At 41.4% G+C, this 22,377-nt stretch overlaps 1 protein-coding gene across 8 annotated transcripts in view; it reads left to right on the top strand.

Moving 5' to 3' along the window:
* Window positions 1-2,387: 2,387 nt before the first annotated feature.
* Window positions 2,388-22,377, top strand: part of IMMT (inner membrane mitochondrial protein) — a 42,914-nt gene continuing 22,924 nt past the window's right edge. For 7 of the 8 annotated variants that reach the window (XM_081265025.1, XM_081265024.1, XM_081265022.1 and 4 more), the window contains exons 1-4: window positions 2,388-2,526; window positions 13,145-13,218; window positions 14,473-14,662; window positions 20,841-20,952. In XM_081265025.1, coding sequence (XP_081121151.1) covers window positions 2,482-2,526; window positions 13,145-13,218; window positions 14,473-14,662; window positions 20,841-20,952 — 421 coding nt within the window. In that variant the 5' untranslated portion in view covers window positions 2,388-2,481. Of the gene's footprint in view, window positions 2,527-4,161; window positions 4,181-13,144; window positions 13,219-14,472; window positions 14,663-20,840; window positions 20,953-22,377 lie in introns of those variants that run through there. The other variant, XM_081265026.1, reaches the window with a different exon arrangement.

The raw sequence follows: 22,377 nt of genomic DNA, 5'->3' as shown, positions 1-22,377 counted from the left end.
AAAAACTGAATGGCAATTATAAATCAAGTGAATGTAAATATCCTAGACATTTTGCACACACACACTTTTAGTTTTGTTTTGGGGCTTCTCTCTACCAAGGACCTAAAACCTCAGAAGCATGTGTATTTTTAAAATTCAGTAACACGCACTTGTTATTTTACAGTAGCATCTCAACTGCTTCAATAATCCTACATCCCTTATTTTATTCCTGAGAATTAGTAATCATACATACTTTTCTGATATTCATTCATTCAAATGGGGAAAACCAGCAATGAAACTCTATTCTGTGACATCTTCGTAAGAAACACCCAGAGATAGTCCATGCATATACAACATTTATTGACTGGTGGAAATGGGTAAGGACCAAACACCTTGTCTCAAGGAGTCACACTCAATAAGGTCACAAGTATAGAACATAATTAAGACAAGGTTGATAGGGGCTCACTGGGGCAGATCAAAGGAGAGGAGGGAGGCTTCTGGTTGGAGCGATCTGGAACGAGGAGGTACATTGTAAGATGGACCTTAACAATGGGGAGGATTTTAACTAAGGTAAGGACATTCGTTTAGAAGGGTGGTTCTTAAAATTTTGGTTTTAGAACCTTTTACACTCTTAAAAGTTACTGAGGAGCCAGGTATGGCAGTCTGTGCTTTACAAGCAACTTGGGCGGCTGAGGCAGGAGGATCACTGAGGTCTTGAGTTTGAGACCAGTCTGGGCAAAAAAAGCACAGTCCCATTAAAAAAAAAAAAAAAAAAAAGTTCATCCTCAAGCGCTTTCACTTATATGGATTGCATCTATTGGTATTTATGGTATTGAAAATTGAGGAAAATTAAAGTTATTGTGTCAATTTCCTATGACTGCTCTATCAAGTTGTCATAAACAGTTGCTTAAATGACAAAAATTATCTTATAGTTCTGTGGTAAGAAGTTCAAAATGAGTTTCACAAGGCTAAAATCAATATATGCCAAATGCTGATCTCTTCGTGTCTTGTTCTCAAGATAACCTTTTTTTTTTTTTTTTTTTTTTTTTTTTTTTGGTGCTGGGGATCTAACCCAGGGATGCTTTGCCACTGAGCTGTTATCAGCTTCATATTTTTTTGAGACAGGGTCTTACTAAGTTGCTGAAGTTGGTCCTGAATTGCAATGCTTCTGCATCAGCTTCCCTGGGATTAGAGTCCCTGAGATTACAGGTGTGCACTACAGAGCCCTGCAAGAGATCATTAATCATATCTACAGAATTCCTTTTATCATGTAAGATAACATACTCCAGAGATCAGGAAAAAGTAGACATCTTTGGGGGACCATTATTCTGCTTGTCACACTTAGTAATTTATTTAAAAATGATAAGCCAGTCAAATCGGCACACACTTGTAAATTCTAGCAACTTGAGAAGCTGAGGCAGGAGAATCAGAAGCACATGGAGGCTGAGGAGTAAGGATTTGATATCACGAGGAATTAGAAAAGTAATTAATTTTTAGGGCTGAAATCTTGAAGCTGAAGAGGTTGCTAAAGAGGTTGAGGGGTAAGTTGTGGATGTGGCTGGACAGGGCCATAGGAGTACGTAAGCGCTCATTGGCATGGAGAGGTTCAAGGACGAGTGTTTGGTCTCAAGGACTGGGCGGGACTGTCAAAATACTAAACAAAACGGGAGGCTGCCCTGGAGCCTTTAGGTGATGGGATTTGAAAACCGAGTATCATGTGATTTCTAAACGCACGGAACACACACAGCCATAATTATCTTATTCTAGATAATTTCCAAACTAACTTCTGTTTTGCCAACGAGTGGTAGCGCGGTTGGCCTCTGTAACACACTCCTTCGCCCTAAGTTACTAGCAGGACCTGAACGTGCTGGCGAGCACAACGGCATCCAACACCGGTGGTCCCTAGGACATCAGGCGACGGCACTGGTAGTCCGCCTCGCTGGAGCCTAATTCGTGTTCAAGCCCACGTGCTGGCCTCACCAGGCTCGGCGGAACCGCGTGAAGCGGGGACCAAGCCGGCTCGCCTCCAGCCCACCCTAAACCGCGGCCAGCGTTCTCCCTAGACCCACCCGGAGCGCGTGAGGCAGAGGCCGGCCCGCAGCACCACCCCAAAGCGAGTCGGCTCCACTGTCTACGCAACTCGGCCGAGTAGCCTCCCTCCTACGGAACCTCCAGCTGTAGGAGACGGCGGGCGGCTTCTCGCTTTAGCCTTCCGGAGAGGCACACGCACCTGCCGCACCGCGCAGCTCGGGGTCCAGGTTTGCTCACCTAGTGACCCCGGCTCGGGGTACCGGACTGTGCCCAGCGCTGCCCGGAAGGAGAACCCGCCCTTCCGCCGCAGGGCGAGGGGCGGGGCCGCGCGTGCGCAGTGGGCGGGCGGCCCAGCGCAGCGGCAGAGCAGTCGCGGGCACGCACGCACGCACGCACGCACGCACGCACTGCTTCTCTCGCGCCGCCGCGGCCGCTCCCGCGTACACCGGCCTCGCCGTCCGCTAAGTCGGGATGCTGAGGGCCTGTCAGCTGTCTGGCGTGAGCGCCGCCGCCCAGGTGAGCGCGGGCTCCCCGAGCGCGCGTAGGAAGTGATTCCGGGCTGCAGCGGAGAGCGGGCCGGGCGCCGCCGGGTCGGGCAGGGGCGTGCGCGGGACCGCAGGACGCTGGGACTGTCGCCGCTGCGGGGCGGGGACGGGGACGACGAGGGCCAGCCCCCAGGCCCGGCGCCGGTTGAGCGCGGCGGGTCCCGATGTGAAGGTCAGGTGGAGGACTACAGCTCCCGGCTGGCCGCGCGGCGGCCGTCCGCATCACTAACGCAGAGGGGTCTGCGCTCCCCGGAGCCCGCGGCTCGAGGGTCCCGGCTGTAACCGGCCGGAGGGACTCGGGATGGCTAGGAACACCTCGGGCTGCTCTTACTCTGCAGAGCAGCTTGTCGTGGATGGAGCTGAAACCCCTGGTACTCGATTGAGGAAGGACAGAGTCATGACCTTGTGCTCATTTTGAGATGAGCCTGGGGTTCTGCGTCTCCAGGCGCTGGGACGACTGTGCCTGGCACTCAGTTTTGTTCTTTCTTTTCTTTTTAGTTTTTCATAACTTATCAAAGTAACTTCTTAAAATTGAAAATAAGAGACCTATTTCTATTGCTCACGGTTTGCAGAACATCGTTATTATTTTGGCAGAATGTTGTATTGAAGAAATGGATATTGTGACTCCTGTACTAATCAAATAAAATCCCTAGCCTTAGTGAGTTAGAAATCATAAAATTCAAGCCTTGTTTTTCTCTTCTAGTTAGCTTCTCTCCCTATTCATTGCTGGGGTAAAATAAAAGAAGCAGCCTCTTCCACAGGGAAGTGGGGCCTTATTAATTTTCTATTGCTACAAGTACCACAAATTTAGCTCCTTAAAACAACACCCATTGGTTGCCTGACAGTTTTTAGCCTGGAAGTCTTTTGTGAATGATTTGGATTTTCAGAATTACACAGGCTGCAATCAGAATTATGGCCATGCTGTGGTTCTTATTTGGAGATTATTTTCCAAGCTTATGCAGTTTGTTGGCAAAATTAAGTCCCTTGCAGTTGTGGAAGTAAAGAAGAAAACAACACCATTTTCTTGTTACCTCTTGTCAGACACTGCCCTCGGCTTGTAGAGGCTGCCATCAATTTCTTGCCATAAGACCTCCATAGGCCATTCAGTAATATGCATATTTGCTTTTTTGCAGGCTACCAGGAGTTTGTCTCTCAGACTTCAAAGTCTCCTATTTCCCTGCCTTTGCTCTTTAGACCTAGTTTAAAAGGTTATATGATTAGGCTGGGCCCACCTCAATAACTTTCCTTGTCAGTCAATTCAAAGTCAACTTTTTAAAAAACGTCACAGTAAAATATACATACTTCCTAGGTCTCAACAAAGATTTCTAACCGTCTTGAAATCACTATCTTATAAAATTCTTTGGTTTATTCTTACCAGCTCCTCAATCATTTTATAGATTTGATAGTGTAGCTTTGTGTAACTCTGTACTTTTGGCTTCTCAAGTATTCTCTTGGGTTCCATCTTACCCTTTGTATCTTTTTTTTTTTTTTTTTTTAACTGAGTCAACTTCTTGTTTGAACTTTTATTTTTTAAATATTTCTTTAAGTTGTGAGTGGTTCTTTATTTTATCTATTTATTTATATGTGGTGTTGAAAATCAAATCCAGTGGCTCCTCATACATAAGGTAAGTGCTCTACCATTGATCCACATCCTCAGCTTCATTTTTGAACCTTTAAATACACTCTTCCTTCTCTAGTTACATACTCTTTTTTTTTTTTTAAGAGAGAAGGAGAGAGAGAGAGAATTTTTTAATATTCATTCTTTAGTACTTGGTGGACACAATATCTTTGTTTGTATATGGTGCTGAGGATCGAACCCGGGCCGCACGCATGCCAGGCGAGCGCGCTACCGCTTGAGCCACATCCCCAGCCCTAGTTATATACTCTTATTAGGGATGACATTAACTCTCAGAACTTTAATCCCTAAGCAGATGACTCTTCAGACTCTTCTTTGTAGCTTTGTATTCAACTTTCTGAATTTTCATTGAAATTTATCAGTTTATACATACTATTCCACTTCATCAAACCCCATCTTAAATGTCTTTCTGATTTTACTTTTACTGTTCCCTTCTAGATCAGTTCTTCTTTTTTAAATGAGGCAACTTTTTTTTTAATAGCTTTATTTTATTCATTAATTTTTTATGTAGTGCTGAGGATTGAACCCAGGGCCTCACACATACTAGGCAAGTGCTTTACCACTGAGCTACCTCCCCCTGTTCTTTTCTGTTTTTATTTCCAGACAGGGTCTTGCTTAGTTGCCCAGAGTGGCCTTGAACGTGTCATCCTCCTGCTTTAGCCTCCTGAGTCTGGGATTACAGGTCTGTGCCACCATGCCAACTAGAGTCAGTCCTTAATATAGTGGTTGTAAGGGCTTTAGCAAACATGTCATAGCCAGGTGTGCTGGCAGAGGCCTGTAATTCCAGCTACTGAAGAGACTGAGGTAGGAAGGTTGCAAGTTCTAAGCCAGTCTGGACAACTTAATGAGAACCTGTCTACAAATAAAAATTTGGAAAAAAAAAAAAAAAAAAAAGGACTGGAGATTTACCTCAGTTGATAGCACACTAGATTCAATCCCCACTTCCACAAATGAACAACAGAAAAGTTCCTGTCATGCTCTTCAGTGACATCCCATCACACTTGGAATGAAATCTAGTCTCTACTTCTCCTGCCAGGCCCTTTATGGCCGGGCTTTTTTTTCATATCCCATTTTTTATACTCTGCCTTACTCTCTGGTGTCTCCAGCACATGTCTCTCTTCATGGGTGTTTCTCTGCCCCCAAACTTCCCATGCATCTTTGCGTAGCTCACTCCCGTTGTGCAGGTATTTTCTCAAATATAAGCTTCTCTTCAGAGAAGTCTTCCTTATAAAGTAGACTTAAGTGCTGAGTGTGGTGGCATGGTGCTGTAATCCCAGCCTCTCAGGAGACTGAGGAGGAGGAGCCAGCTTGGACATTTTAGCAAGACTTTGTCTTAAATTAAAAAAGGCCTTGGGCTGTATCTCAGTGGTAGAGTGTCCCTGGGTTCAATCTCCAATACTGCAAAAAAATAAAATAAAAATTAAAAATTAACAAAGAAAATAGATTGATGACCACTTTCTTTCCTTGCACCACTGTTTTTACCCTCACCCTGCTTTGTTTTACTTTGTAGCTCTTAGCACTACCTGACATCATAATGTGTATTTGTGTTTGCTACATTTAACATGCAAGTTCCACAAAGGGACTGTGTCCATATGGTTCACTGCCATTTTTCCAGTACTGACAATAGTCTCTGGCTTCTACTAGATTCTTAATAAATAAGTATTTTTGACGTTTGAGTAAAAAAAGAAATGTGTTTCATGAATTTTTCTTAGTCTCCATAAGTAAATGTGACCTCCTTTAAAATCTCCCATTGGTTTTGGAATCTCTGATGGTGTATTAAGCTCTTCAGAGAAACAGAACCAACAGGCTATGTGAGTGTGTATTTATTTATGTATGATAATGTGGGTTCATGTGGTCATGGAGGTTGGAAGGTCCAACACCTTCAGTGTGGCTTATGGTCTAGTCTCAGGAGAGCCAGTAGTACAGTTTTAGCCCGCAGGTCACCAATTTCAATGTTAAATCTTTTCTAAAAACACCTGCCAACTTGACCCAAAACTAACCCATCACAGATGGTATCGACCTTATTCTTCAAGTCTGGACTCACTCTTAAATTCCTTACACGGGAGTATTCAGGAAAAATTATTTGTTCTCTTTCTTTTCCAGAAATGAGCTGTAAACTCCTTCCTGAGTTTACTTCTCAGTTCTGGCGCTTTCTTTTTACTCTTAGTTGCGGTATCGCTTCCTTCACATGCACTGGTCTCTTCTGCACGTACCTAAAAGAAGAGGGAGGAACGCTGTTGTCCTTCAGAGTCAACTAAGCCCGCCTATTTAACTGAGACCAGGTTCCGAAGTCTAGGATTAAAATTGCCTGTAGTAGAGGTAGGCTGCTGACCGCATGTGCTAGAAAAGGTTTTGCAGATGGTGCAGTCTGTTTGCCCATACTGATACTGGAATCCTTTAAACCACTCCTCATTTTCATATTCCTAGACTAATAGCTTTCAAACAATTTTGAAATACAACTTGTATAATTTAGTATACCTGAGTGAGATTATATAAAATATTCATGTTATGCACAGTGACCAAAGAAGTGTCACATTTATTTTTGTTTTTTCAAAACCATCTAAACAATTTAAAATTAACTAATAAATCACAATTTAGTTTTGCTTTTTAGGATTGTATTGTAAAATGACACGTTTCAGAATTAACCAAAGTATATTTTTGTTTCAGGTTAGTTTACCCATGTAAGTCAAGAGTAAACCACAGTGCATCTCCCTTAGTCTAGGATGCACATTCGCTCTTTTGCAGTGCTGTTTAGTCTGCCATTGCCATAACTGAAGAGTAGTTTTCCTCTTAGACATAGAGTATGTTTATATTAAGAGATAATGTTGCTTCAGTTTCAATCTCAGTGAATTTTTTAATGGATGTACTTTTTAGCCTTAATGCATTTTTTTTTGGAGGGGGGGGGGGAGAGAGAGAGAGAGAGAGAGAGAGAGAGAGAGAGAGAGAGAGAGAGAATTTTTTCAATATTTATTTTTTAGTATTTGGCAGATACAACATCTTTGTTTGTATGTGGTACTGAGGATCGAACCCGGGCTGCATGCATGCCAGGCAAGCACGCTACCGCTTGAGCCACATCCCCAGCCTAATGCCTGATTCTTATAAAATGTTTTAAGTTAACCATAGTAAAAGTTACATTATGTGTTAATTTGTATACCAAGTGTGCAAGGGGCCATTAACTTCTGGGTGCCTTTGGTTTTGGTGGAAGGAATCCTTATGACAAGACACACCAAACAGTCAAATATGGCAACCAGCAGAGTCAGTGGAGGAAACCTGGAACCTGCAGGTAGGGTTCCTCTGAAGTCTGTTGTTACAGATTTCACATCAAGGTTGTGATGTTGCAGTGTGATTTCTTTCATATGTTCACTTCAATTTGGTAGAACTAAGGGAATAAAGGAACCCTGTAAGAACGTTACTAGAGGATTGGATGTTTTCTCTTCCTTTTTGTTTGTTTTTTGTTAAAATCATGTTTCTGCAGGTTAGGAACAGCAGTGATAACTTTATAACTCTTATTACAAAGTTATATGTTCAGGCGTATTTCTTTGAAACAGTATTCTTCTTTTAAAATCCTAGATCATTATTAATAAAAAGGAATTCAAGAACTAAAAAGTAGCCAATATTTACAAATAAAGAGATACTGTAACAGTACTTAAGAGAGTACTCTGGAAGCCAACCTTGTATTTGGCAAGGACTTCTTAGATATGACATCAAAAGCACAAGCAATAAAAGAAAATAGAAGATAAATTTTGTTTCATTACAATTTCAAATTTTGTGCACCAAGGGACACTCAAGAGTAAAAAGAATGAGGAAAAAATATTTTCAAATTATATATCTGATTAGAGTCTAGTGTTTAGAATAGGCAAAGAACTCTTACAACTTAACCTTAGAAAGACAACCAAAATAAAAAGTAGGTAAAGGCTGGGCGCAGTTGTGCATGCTTGTAATCCCAGCAACTCAGGAGGCTGAGGCAGGAGTAGTGTAAATTAAGGCCAGCTTCAGCAATTTAGTAAGTCCCTGACTCAAAATAAAAATTAAAAAGAGCTGGGGAATATAGCTCAGTGGTAAAGTGCCCCTGGGCTCAGTCCTCAGTATCAAGGGAAAAAAAAAATATTATGATAAAGTGATTTCTATTCTTTTTTTTTTCCAAATAGAAGTGAAACTCCTTTTGTCACCATTTTGGGTTTCTTTTGGCCAGAAAAGATAATTTTTTCACATTTTATTTTTTTAAATCAGGGTTCATTTTATAATTTATGGTGTGTCATTTAATAGAAACAGTTTTTTCTTTCATGGTGGTACATAAAATAAATTTCTTATCAATGTTTTATGAAAAAAGTTAAAATTTAAGGTAACCTTTAAAAAAGCAACAATATCCACAAACATTCCAAAAAAAAATAGTGTGAGAGGACTAACCTTACCAGATTATAAACTTAATTCTAAGATTTACTTGTTAAAAGTTTGCTTTTAGTTATGAATAGGTAGATCAGTGGGACAGAATAGGAAGTCAAGGTTGTAGAAGAATTTAGGTGGACACCAGCCTGAACTGGGCACTGGGGGCCACCATCATGGGACATGGAGGAGCTCAAAGGCAGTGCTAGGCCTCCTGGTGCTGCTGACCCCAGCCATGGTAATTGCGGTGCAGGGCCAGCAGAGGCTTCAGGGCAGACTGACAAGAGGCAAGATCTCAAAGAGAGGCCATTCCCCTTTGGAGAAACAGATTATTTTGACTGAACAACTTGAAGTAGAAAGACGATGTTATTGTTAAAGGGATCTCAGAAAATGTGACTTGAAATGAAGTGACCTGTGGATGGAACAGCAGCACAGGGAAGGGGTGGTCTGGTAAATAGTTTAGTGAGTCCAACTGTTTTTTTTTGGGGCGGGGGGGTGTGGTGGTGGTCATTGCCCTGTTAAACTTGATCAAATAAAGAACAGTGGATTGTATATTTTAAATTGCCAATGTAAAAATCCCATGTCTGGACACTTTTCCAATGGCTACCTAACCTTGCTGTACGTAGTTAGAGACACTAGTTCTAGGACCTGATCCTTTTCTCTTTCTGGCTAGCATCTGGAATTGCCCAACAATTCTTTTTATTTCATAGAGGAAAAATCCCTGTCTCAGTTACTTCTGTGGGCAAATGTTCTTCTGAAGAGTTTCTGTCCTCTCTGAGTGGTCCTGGTAGAAGCCCCGTTAAGGTCGGTGTCCAGAGCTTAGGATTATTACTGAAAAGCACTTTTTTTGTGTGTTATGCAGTTTGTGTAAATTGTCATATACAATACTTTTGTGCGAGTGGGGAGGGGCTAGGGATTGAACCCAGGGCCTTGCACCTACTAGGCAAGTGCTTTGCCACTGAGCCCCATCCCAGCCCTCTTATATAAAGTACTTTAAGATGCAGAGTACAAGCCGAGGGAGAATGTGGCATGAGGGAATATCCCCTGAATATTCAGGATGTTGATTCCGATTGATGACTTTGCCTTGAAAAGTACTTCTGACCCTGGGGGAAGGAGGAAGGTTGAACAGTAATGTCTACTCTAGCAGAAAGTTGATTCACATGAGTGAATCCACTAGAACACCTACCTTGGAGGAGTGGGCGGAGGGTAGAGGGACCTGATTGTGGAACTAGAGAACTGGGCCTTGGTGGACCTATGACTAGAGCAGGGGCTTCTGCAGTGGTGAAGAAGGAGCTGTGTTGTGAGTGGAGGAGCATCTGTCCTTCTGTGACAAGTGCCAGAAATAGGTAGTAGCCAATAGGAGCACCTCAGTTTCTTTGGCTCATGAGTTCCTATGTGAGGGTTTCTTTTTTCAATCTCTGAAAGAAAGCAGGGATGTAAGATAGAACTAAATAAAAAGATAACTATTATATTTATTAACTTTATATGTTGTGTACTTATTATATTTGGTCAACTACAAATTTATACAAACACATTTGTACTAATAAAAATTGTTGTCAACCTCTATTACATTGTTAAAAATTCTTACATTTCTTTTTTTTTTTTTTTTTTTTTTAAATGACATCTGACTGCATTGCCCAGGCTGAACTCAAAACTCCTGGGCTCAAGTGATCCTCCCAGTCAGCCTCTTGAGTAGCTGGGACTATATTACATTCCACCCAGTTTCTTTTTTTTTTTTTGGTGAGGGGATTGAACCCAGGGGCACTTAATCACTGAACTGCATCTTTTTTTTTCCCAGTTGTGGATGGATATAATAATTTTATCTTATATATTTATTTTTATGTGGTTCTGAGAATCAAACCCAGGGCCTGGCACGTGCTCTACCACTGAGCTACTGAACTGTATCCTTTTTATATTTTATTCCGAGACAGGATCTCACTGAGTTGCTTAGGGCCCCACTAAGTTGCTGAGCTTGGCTTTGGACGCGCCATCCTCCTATCTCAGCCTCCCGAGCTGCTGGGATTTACAGGCAGGCACCACTGTGCCTGGCTAATTTTAAATTCTTGATGGTAACCCAATAAAAATTACAGAGAGAGAGAGAGAGTGTGTGTGTGTGTGTGTGTGTGTACGTGTACATACGTGTATATATATATATATATATATATATATATACACACACACACGTATATATGCACACATAATTATACCTGGTATTCCTTAGGTATAATTTCTTATTTTCTTCTTTTAATATTTTAACATTATGCTAAAATACATAATGTATTTTTAGCATTGTATTTCTCTTGATGTAGAATTAACAGTAGAATGCAGAAATCTTAAATGTTCACTTTCTGAAGTTTGATAAATGCAAATACTTGTATGAACATGTATCTTTTGGGGACACAATTCAACCCAAAAGCTGTAGGACCCTTTAGATAGTAAAACATTAGCATCACTCATAAGAGTTTCCCCAGGCCCCTTCCCAGTTACTCTCAATCTCCACACGCATAAGCCACTACTTGTGTTTCTTTCTACCATGGATTGCCTTTGCCTATTCTGTACCTAACATAAATTTTCTCAAATGAACCTTCCTGCAGGACTGTGAGGTCATGGCATTGTTTGTTTAAGTGGGAAGCTGGGAGAGCACAGGGGTAATGTGCAGGAAGTATTTCTGGATAACAGGCCATAGCATCAGCTGCCTGTGGCGAGGGGAACTGGAACAGAAGCATAAGTGAGATTTGTCACCTTTAAAGCTTTTGAATTTTGATTTGAAATTTCAGATTTTAATTTAATACTAGTAACTATTAACGTCAGCCAAATAAAAGGGAAAGTAGACAGTCAAGATAAAAGAATGTGGAAGATGGATTTTAAAACAGGCTGCAAACTGTTCTTGTAAGTTAGGATGTTCTCTGACTTGAGTGTTGAATTTAGCTCATCTTTCCTGGAGTCTGGTGTCCTTCAGGATGCTTGCTGTTTGATATTCCAGGTAGCCCCTTAGCCACTGCCAGCAGCGCCTTAACTTTTGACCCCAATGCCTGTTCATACTCAGAGGTTAAAAAAAACAGCCTTACATCAGACAGCTTCACTGGTCTCCTGGTGTTTCCTTCCTAAGCCACATGTGGAGTTACTGACGATAGAGCTGTTCAGTTTCCTATTACCTGCTTTGCAGAATAGAAGGAAAACACCCCTTTCCGTTAAAAGCAGTTCAGAAATGTTTTGAATGCCACACTTTTGGTAATAATAGAATTACTTTTAAATACCAATTATATGTGCTTTATGTTTAAATCATCTGTTCGTTTCAATATATATTAATACAGTAGAAGTTTGTGCTGTTTATGTTTAGGCATTTGTAAATTGCAACTATATTCAGTCATTTCATGTGTGTTCTGTGATCATGTGATCTGTTTTCTAATAACTAAAAATACTTTGAAAGGGAAATTTGTGTTTTTCTGGTATTTCTTAGGTATAATTTCTTTTTTTCTTCTTTTAATATTTTAACTGATGGGGCCTTTTCTGTTGTTCAGGATGGTCTCTAACTGATGGGCTCAAGCAGATTTTAATTGAATATAATCCTCTTGCCTCACTCCCCACCCCCAAGTAGATAGGACTGGTGCATGCATTCAAGCCCACCTCTTAGACACAATTTTATTAAGGAACCTAGAGAAAGCATTTCCCTCCTGACTTGTTGCAATTTGATCTTTCCACGTGCTTAAAAAAAATATTTTAGGGTGGAGGGTGTAGCTTGGTGGTAGAGTGTTTGCTCAGCCTACGTGAGCCCCTGGATTCAGTCCCCGGCACCCCAAAAAAAACATTTTTAAAAAAAATATATCAATGCAATTAGTTTGAAATTTCAAATTGATATATGTGAATAGTTTATCAACACCTTCCCCAAATAGTATTTGGATGCTAATTCATAAGGAATTCACAGATTGTAGGGATCCACAGATTGTTAAGAAACACTTGGGTTTTTTTTTTAAATACTTTATTTTTATGTGTAGCCGAGGATCAAACCTAGTGCCTCACACATGTGAGGCAAGCACTCCATCACTGAGCTACAACCCCATCCCTGGGTTTGTGTTTTACTTTGACTTGGGTTTATGTTTTTACTTTGATTAAAACAAATAAGGAGGGCTGGGGTTGTGACTCAGTGGAAGAGCGCTCGCACCTCATGTGTGAGGCACTGGGTTCAATTCTCAGCACCACATATAAGTAAAAATGAATTTTTAAAAAAGCTCCATCAACATCTGAAAATATATTTTAAAAAAATCTGGAAATGTTTTTCATTGCAAATTGATTTTTCCCCCCTTTTTTGTGGTACTGGGGAATTGAACCCAGGGGCCCTCTACCACTGAGCTACATCCCCAGACCCTTTTATTTTTCATTTTGAGACAGGATCTTGCTAAGTTGCTGAGGCTGAACTTGGATTTGTGATCCTCCTACCTCAGGATCCCAAGTTGCTGGGATTATAGGCATGCACCACACTGTGCCTAGCAGAAAATTGATTTTTGAAAATAAAATAATATTTTGTTCAGTGAAGATATTAGTAATGAAACTGTGGTGTTTTCTCTTCTAGACTTGTCTCTGTGGGAAGCTTGTCCTCCGTCCATTGCGACCATGCCGAAGATACTCAACTTCCAGCAGTTCTGGGTATGCAGTGCCTCCTTGAAACCTAGCTTTTTACTGTATGCGACTGAGTGGTGTATATATGTGTTTTCTTTGAATATAGGAATCGCTACTTAAAACCTTTTATTAAGGAACGAAGTCTTTCCCCTTACCCATGGTTTCAGTTAACTGTGGTCAACTGAGATAACATCTCACATGATTACAAGAAGGTTGAGCTCAGTAGAATCATACTCGGAGAGAAAGAGACCATATTCACATAACCTCCTTTATAGTATATTGTTAGAATTCTTCTATTTTTTTATTAGTTATTATCCTCTTAACTGTGCCTAGTTGATAAGTTAAGCTTTATCATGGATATATATGTTTAGAAAAAATAGCATATGTAAATTCATTACTGTCTGCAACTTCAGGTATCTTCTGGTGGTTTTGAAATGTGTCTCCCCTGAATAAAGGAGACTACTGTACGTACACTGAAACTTGGCTATAGTATTTTTGGAATGCCTTCTGGAGCATTATTTATTGTAGGTGAAACTTTGCTAATGCTGTTCCTTTTGGATAGTGGTAGTTGGAAGGCATTGAGGCAGACCTCCCACCCCACTCCGCCCTCCCAGGTGGTCTTCCATGCTATAGCAGTAGGTTCCCATCCTGAAAGCAGCATGTTATAACATAGGAAAAGTTTGTTAATTCTGTTTGATATTTTTTCATCTTATGTTTGTAAAGGGTTTACTTTATTGTATTTATACAAGTGCTTAATCAAGGAACAGGAGCTTTAAACATTATTAATAGTTCTTTTTAGGGGAGCCAAAGGAAATAATGTGAACATCTTGGGTTTTAATTGTTAAAGATAGATCGCTTCATTCCTTCTGTCCTAGATATTATTGTTTTTTGTTACCAATAAATAAATGTTATTCTATTGCAAACATGTTATAAATAAATCAGGAAGCTGGGTATGGTGGCACATGCCTGTAATTCCAGCAACTGGGAAGGCTGAGGCAAGACAATCAAGTTTGAGACTAGTCTCAGGTACATAGCGAAACTCTGTTTCAAAGTAAAAATAAAAAGGATTGGGGATGTAGTTCAGTGGTAAAACATCCTTAGGTTCTATCCCCAGGATTTAAAAAAAAAAAAAAAAATCAGGTAAAGGTGAGGTTTGGCTGTGATGATGAATCGGGGTAGAGAAGCAGAGGTCAGAGGTCTTTGAGACTCCTTCCCTGAGGCAAGTAGATGCAGGAGAGCCAGGAAATAATATGTGTATGTGTTTCCATTCCTTCCACCCAGGTTGACTGCAGGCAGGATCGCTGGAGCGGGTCTGCTGTTTGTTGGTGGTGGTATTGGAGGTACCATCTTATATGCCAAGTGGGACTCCCACTTCCGAGAAAGTGTAGAGAAAACCATTCCTTACTCAGACAGACTCTTTGAGATGGTTCTTGGTTCTGCACCTTATAATGTTCCATTGCCAAAGAAGCCGGTAAGAGTTTTAAACATTATTTCATTGTATCCTATGGAATAGTTTTATAAAGCAAGCTGTTTTCATCTTGAAAATAGTACACATGTCTAATTCAGTGCAGCTTGCCAGGTGCATGCTAGTTCTCTTCAGACTGAGCTGGTAGTAATCTGCACAGGTGAATTCTAGCCTTTGGGAGTTTCACAGATACTCTGAATGTGTGCCACAAGGATGAATGGGGCCACAAGGATGATCACTATGCATTCTACATGGGTGACTGGAGGAGGTGTGCATGGCAGAGGTAACTGGGTACAGTGTGGTTGAGGGCAGCCTGTATCTGAGCAACTCTCAGGCTCTTACTTGGAACACTAAAAATATAGTGGAGACTGGCCATGATACCGAACCCCCTGGTGTGGGCAGCAGGGGTTCTTCTCAGACTCTAAAACAAAATCACAGAATTTTCAGCTATATGCTGGTTGGTTGACAGGAATATTTTCCATGTTCTTTAGAGTTCCACTCCCCCCACCCCACCATGCTTAACATTTTGGCGGGGGGTAGGGGGTAAATTAAACTCAGGGGCACTCACCCACTGAGCCACATCCCCAGCCCTATTTTGTATTTTATTTAGAGACAGGGTCTCATTGAGTTGCTTAGTACCTCCCTTTTGCTGAGGCTGGCTTTGAACTTTCTATCCTCCTGCCTTAGCCTCCAGAGCTGCTGGGATTATAGGTGTGCATGCACCATCACACCTGGTGAGACTTAACTTTTTAAAAAAATCATCTTAAATATTTCTTCACTGAAACACAGTTTCTTCTTTAAACACACACACACACACACACACACACACACGAGCATGGATTTGTGGCGTCGGCATTAGACATTTTTTTTATGCTGTGAGGCTGGATGTGGCTTATCAGTTCTTCCTTAGGAACTGTGTGGTCTTCTTTTCTCCAGAATTTCACATGGTCTTGACAAAGCCTGTAACACAGAAAATATTTGGAAATACAGATATTCTCAGATTTCCTCCCCACTTCCACCCCAACTCCCACTTTTTCAAGTATTCCTTGCTAGTCTTTTGCATCATTTATTCTTTCATTGGAACTTTAAAATATCTGTGGCAGAGGGAGACAGTTGCACAGCTGCAAAGAGCAGAATCCTGTGGATTTGATCTAAAATCCTGGGTCTATTTTAAGCTATAGCACCCCAGAGAAATGACTGGGAGCAGTTCTGGGGACACACAATTCTGGGGTCAGACTGAACAGTGGATAGCAGAGGAATCTGTTTGCTCAGCAGGACTTCAGGTGTCCTTCTTTGAAGATGAGTGCCCTTTCTCTAGATGACTGTGGGATCCTGCCATTCTGCTTAGGTATCTCACAGAGTATTGCCACTTGGATAGCTGGGCATGGCTACACTGCACCACCTCAAAAATCACATTTCTCGTGGTTTGCTTTTTTTTTTGGTGGTCTTGAGGATTAGCCTCAGGCCTTGAGCGTCACTGCGCTCCACTCCCAGTCCTCTGATTGGCTTTTTGAATTGAGGGTAGTCCCAGGCTGTCAGGTTGCTGGTGTAGAATTCTCTTCATCATTATCCTTTTTCTCCTAGTCTCCTATCTTGTTTATATTCCTTTTCTTTTGTCACCACTGTCCTCACCCTATTCTGGCCTTTGTCACTTTATATCCAATTATCTTCTGATCTAGACCTGTTTCTCTCTCCACAGTCTTTCCCATCTTCCTCCCAGTTCCATTCCTAGATTCTCCTCCTGAAACATGTCAGTGCCAGAGAGCCTTGTAAAATCAGCACTATCACATTCATGATGCCACTTATAGGAGTGTTCGCACATTTTCTATTCTTTAACCATAGACTGAAAGGTAGAGTGCCCTTAGAGGTCGTTGCACTCTGAGTAAGGAGCACGCAGCCGTTCGGGCCCTTTGTTGCCGGGTCAGTGGTCTTTGCTTGTGAGTGGGCTGCTATGTGGTACCCCGGCAGTCTAGGTCTGAATGGTTCTCGTGTAAACCCTCAGCTTTATTCCAGTTGGCTTTACAAAAAGGCCTTGTATTTTCCACACTTCCGTGTTAGTAAAGTGGCAGTTAGTTCCAGGTCCTGTTCTAAGAGCCCTGGTTACAGCAGAGAAGCAAACAGAAGTCCCTTGAATTTGCACCCTTTCCTGAGGGCGTCTTCCACCCAGGGGCTTCACTTCTTTGCCTCTGTCCTTCACTGCATGGGCCTATGTGCATCTGCTCTTCAGCTGAATTTTCATGGTATTAGTGTTTTTATTTTTAAAACATTTATTCTACTATTGTGCATTGTTACCAACTTGTTGCTTTCAAAAACTATGCATTTCATATGCATTTTCATGTTAACCCTTATAGTAACAGCATGATTATTTACTAAAACAGAATCTTTGGGAGACGTGGAATAGGACTTATCTAAATGAATACATGTTATGTTCTTTGGTGAAACTTTTTTTTTTTAATAAATACTATCTATCTACCTCTCTATCTATCTATCTATCTATCTATCTATTTATTTATTTATTTTTATGTGGTGCTGAGGTTGGAACCCAGGGCCTCACACCTGTGAGGCAAATGCTCTACCACTGAGCTACAGCCCCAGCCCCTTTGGTGGAACTTAATATTCAAAAATGTCATTTCTCATATCTATTTCATTCAAATTTTTCTTAAATATGAATATATTTGAGAGAAGTCCTTTTATCATATACACACACATATAATCACTATCACAGCTCTAGTAAGAATTCTAATGGATTTTCCTAATTGGTAAGGAAGTAGATGAGATGATTTTAGTTTGATCCCCAGTACTGCCAAAAATAAATAAATAAGAAAGAAATTTTGTTAAAGTTCATATGGACAAAGTAATGATGTTTAAGACTAGCCAGGAACATTCTGGAAAAGTGTTGGGGTAGGGAGGGTCAGAGGACACTTTTCCAGATGTTGATTTTGTTATAGTGCTGCTTGAATGAAACAGGGTTTGGCATAGGACTAGAAATGAGGAGTCAGACGCAGTGGCACCCATCTCTAATCAGCTACTCAGGAGGCTGAGGCCAGAGGATTGCAAGTTTGAGGTCAGGCTGAGCCACTTAGAAAGACCTTGTCTCAAAATATAAAATAAAGGGCTGGGGCTGTAGCTCAGGAGTAGCACCTGCTTTGCACATGTGAGGTACTGGTTTTAATCCTCCACACCACCTAGAAATAAATAAATAAAGATGTTGTATCCATCTACAACTAAAAAAAAATATTTAAAAAAATAGAAATAAAAAATAAAAATGTTGGGATGTAAGTCAGTGGTAGAGCACCCCTGGGTTCCATACCAGTGCGGGGGGTGGGGGGTGTGGGGAGAAGAGTAACAGCTGGACTGTGGTAGAGAAGCAGTGCATGAGGCCTGGGGTTGGATCCCCAGCATCACAAGGTAGTCAGTCAGTCAGTCAAACAAGCCCTCAGCAGTGGCTGCTCTTCAGGTATGCGGACAAGGACGTTCATTGCTGTGATGTTTGTAGAGCTAAAACAAAACAGGAAATAACTGAATGTCTGTAAGTAAACTAGTTGGCTAAATTGGGGATACCCTTACTTGAAGATAGTACGCAACCAAACGATTCTTGACTTGGAAGAGAATGTTCGTGATATATTGTTGAGTGGAAAAAAAATCAGATTACGTGTTAATTTTTATAATATAACCATATTTTAGTTTAAGGGAAGAATTGTATATAGTTACATATTATACACACACATAATTTTGCTTTGTTACTTGGCAAATATGGCATTTGCTTAATATGGTTTTCATAGAGTTGTTGATGCATTTAGAAAGCTAAATTTAAAATTTGACAAAGTCATAAAAATTAAAACATTTAAACCTACAGTTGCCTAAATTCAGAATTTTAACTACTATCTGTGATTATGAAATGCATACTTTTGGCCCAGAGTCTGTTGCTGAATTTCTGAAACTTTAACCCAGTGCCCTTTGAGACTTTTTTTTTTTTCAAAACATTATTTTCTTATAATAAAAATAATACCTAACAAAAAGCTGAAAAATACCGAAAATCTGCAAGAAATATGATTACCTGTGATTTTACTCTGTAGTGCATATAGTGTTGTTTCTGCTACTCTTTATTTTTCTAAACATAAAGTTTTATGAACAGTTTTTTACTTATTTAAACATAATGTTTTTTCAAATTTTAGCATTATATCATAACTTGTTTTCAATCTTGCCATTTGTTCTCACAAACTATTTTTGAATGGTGACAAAATGTTTAATTTTCTTACATTTTAACTGGCACAGGTTGCATTCAGTAGCACATCATTTAAAAATATTATTATAAAATACAGTTAACATTTATATTAAAAAATGATTATCATTTCCATTTTTAAAAACCTATAGTGGGAGCTGGGCATGGTGGCACAGGCCTGTAATCCCAGCAGCATAGGAGACTGAGGCAGGAGTATCGCGAGTTCAAAGCCAGCCTCAGCAAAAACTAGTTACTAAGCAACTCAGTGAGACCCTGTCTCTAAATAAAATACAAAATAGGGCTGGGGATGTGGGCTGGGGATGTGGGTGGTTGAGTGTCCCTGAGTTCAATCTCTGGTACAAAAAAAAAAAAAAAAAAAAACCCTACCGTGGAACTTCTGTATCTAATCAAGATGGAAGCAAGGGACCTGATTTAACTTTGCTGCTTGAAAAATCTGTAAAACTGGACAAAATACAAATAAACTAATTATAACATGTAAAGCACTTTTTTTTTGATAGGGGTACATCTACAGCCCTTTTATAAGCTTTATTTAGAGACAGGGTCTTGCTAAGTTGCTTGGGGCCTTGCTAAATTGCTGAGGTTGGCTTTGAACTCGTGATCCTCCTGCCTTAGCCTCCTGAGCTGCTGGGATCATAGGCATGACCACTGCACCCGGCAAAAAGCACTTTTGTGTTTTGTGTAAAACAAGTTTTCAGACTCTGTCCACCAATAGAATAGTTGTGCTAGAGGGGAATTGGAGGTGATCCCTAGGACCGCCTGCTCTTGGTGCTTGCGGGGGTTTTTCCAGACTGTAGCATAGGAGGATAATCCCAAGCAAAACCTGGGAGTCTACAGGGTGGAGCAGGTAGAGCTGTGTCTAGGGAGGTCAGGGTGACTGCAGCTTAGAGGGCGGAACACTAGAGAGAACTGCCAGAAAAGAGGCCCATGGAGAGACGTCATCTCTGGCGAGGGAAGGAATTGCCATAGGACTCTCCAGGTCCTGATGTCTTCACTGTGAGGTCACCTAGACTGTTTTGGAGGTTCCAGTCCATGACCAGTTGGGTGTGTTGCTTCTGAGCCTGAGGTGAAGGAGTGTGTGATGGCAGAGTGGCTCACCTCATGGCAGAGACGTGGGGGAGGGAAGGGGACCAGCTGGTGAGGCACGGAACAACCACTCGTGCATGTTGACATTAGTTTGCCTGTTACAGTGAGTGCGTGTTTCCTGATTTCAAAAGTAACTTTTTTCTTTGCAGTGCTGGGGCAAAAATAACATTTTAATAAAAAGAAAATGATTATATTTCTAGTTGAGAAAATGGACATATTTCTAGTGGTATATTTCAGAACTCCTTCTGTTCAGCAGTCATCTTAGGGATTCACAAGACCCACTGCCAAGTCCTGGGAAAAAGTAGGGACAGCATAGGTGGTCAGCGTAAGCATTCCTCACTCAGCAGTGTTCTCCAGCAAGTCACCTGCAGTCCTCTTGATGAATAGTGCCTTACATTGAAGGTGGGCAGTAACTGGGAGAGAGGAGAGCAGGTCTTGCTTGCGAATTAGTCATGTAACTTAGTGTGTAGTCACAGGAATCCTGGAGAACAAAGAAACAGCTGGCTTTCATTTTGACTCCATGCCTCTAACCAGTCATCTACTTCTGAGCCTTGTGCAGAAGACACCGTGATGTGATTCGGGAAGGAGTGGAAATTCCTTGGTGTCGTGCTTGTGAAAACAGTGGCATGTGAAAGGGAGGCCAAGTGGACCCCTCAGCTGTCTGAAAAGAAGCCTTTGGTGCTGCTGAAATGTGGGCGAGGGATGATGGCTTCTCTCAGTTTGGTTAATAAAACATAAGTTGCAAACGTTGATAACTTTATTTTAAAAGCCTGAAAGATTTGACTTTAAATATTACTCTATGCTACCATTTTTAAAAACAGGATTACATCTTAAATGTTTAATGTTTTCATTTCCAAGATTCAATCCGGTCCACTAAAAATCTCTAGTGTGTCAGAGGTAATGAAAGAATCCAAACAGCCTTCGTCACAGCTCCAAAAGCAGAAGGGAGATACTCCAGCCTCGACAACAGGTACACGTGTTAGAACCATTCCTCTGAGACCATAGGTCATGGGTCATTTCAGTGCATTTAGACCCAGAGTCAGCGGGAGGGCCCTGCCTATAAGGGCTCAGGGACCCAGCTCACATCCTGAAAAGGAGGAGTCTCACCTGAACCATTGCTTATCTTAGGGGTTGCGTGGGGCACAGAATTGGGTGTTACTGTGAATAGTTATTGAGCACTAATTGTCTACAGTGATTTTATTTTTCCTTTTCCCTCTTCCCTCTGTTTTTCTCTCCCCCATTTGCATTTTAAGATTTATTCTCTTTTTCCCACCTTCCCCCCCCCCCCCGCTTCTTCATAAGTTTAAATCCTGTCTTCTTTCTTAATGATGTGTTTGTTTTTGTTTTTGATATAGGGTATTGAACCTAGGGGCAGTCAACCATTGAGCCATGTCCCAGCCCTTTTTATTTTTTATTTTGAACAAGGACTCACTAAGTTGCTTAGGACCTTGCTAATTTGCTGAGGCTGGCTTTGAACTTGGAATCCTCCTGCTTCAGCCTCCCAAGCCACTGGGATTAAAGGCAGGTGCCAGTGCGCCTGGAGTGAAAGTGTTTGTATAATCCCTGCAGTACCACTTGCTTTTGGGGTTTACCAGTAATCCTGTCATAATTTACAGTACCTGGCTGATAGCTCTGTTCAGTACACTCCTCAACTCCTTGTTTCTGTTTGGTTAGTCCTGTCCATGACTAATCACCCGACTCCATTCACAAGTATTCACTGAGAATCTGTTGCATGTCAGACGTTCTTCTAGGTAGTGGGGACATAGCAGTGAACAAAACAGCTCAGAATCTCTGCTGATACTTTTGGTGGGGTGAGGGAGGGAGATCATGTGAAATGAAACAGGCAGAATATATAGGGTGTCAGGATGCTGGGAGAGAGTGTTGCCATTTTAAATGGAGTGGGTGAGGAAACCTGACCTGGGAGATGTCCATGAACAAAGGTTAGAAGGAGAGAAGGGAGGCTGGTGGGGAAACACATCCCAGGAGTAGGCTCCTTAGTGCCAGGAGCTGCTGAAGCTGGGTGGAGTGGGAGGGAGAGCAGCAGGCCCGTGTGGCAGCCTGGGGCCATCCCACACAGTTTGCGTCACATGCCAAGTGGGGTGGGGTGCTGGAGGGTGCCCAGCCGGGGAGTGACACCTGACTTGGAACAGGGGCTTACTGTTGTTGGAGCAGATGAGGGGCCCAAAGCAGAAGCATGGGGACCAGGTAATGTCTCTCAAGTGGAGCCTTCAGGTTTCTAAAAAACAATTTGTGTCCTATTTTATTGCTTTTTCTCATTTCATTTCTAGAATGATATTTTTCTCTTTGTTTATAAATTTGCAGGCCCTTGATTTCTTAGCCTTCCTTTTTAAAAATATCATTTCTGACGTGATTTTTTTTTTTCTTGGACTAATTT

This window comes from Spermophilus citellus, assembly GCF_964194105.1.
Source record: "Spermophilus citellus genome assembly, chromosome: 13".
In the NCBI taxonomy this organism is placed as follows: Eukaryota; Metazoa; Chordata; class Mammalia; order Rodentia; family Sciuridae; genus Spermophilus; species Spermophilus citellus.
Note: the sequence above shows the minus strand (reverse complement) of the source record. Positions and strands in the feature narration are given on the sequence as shown.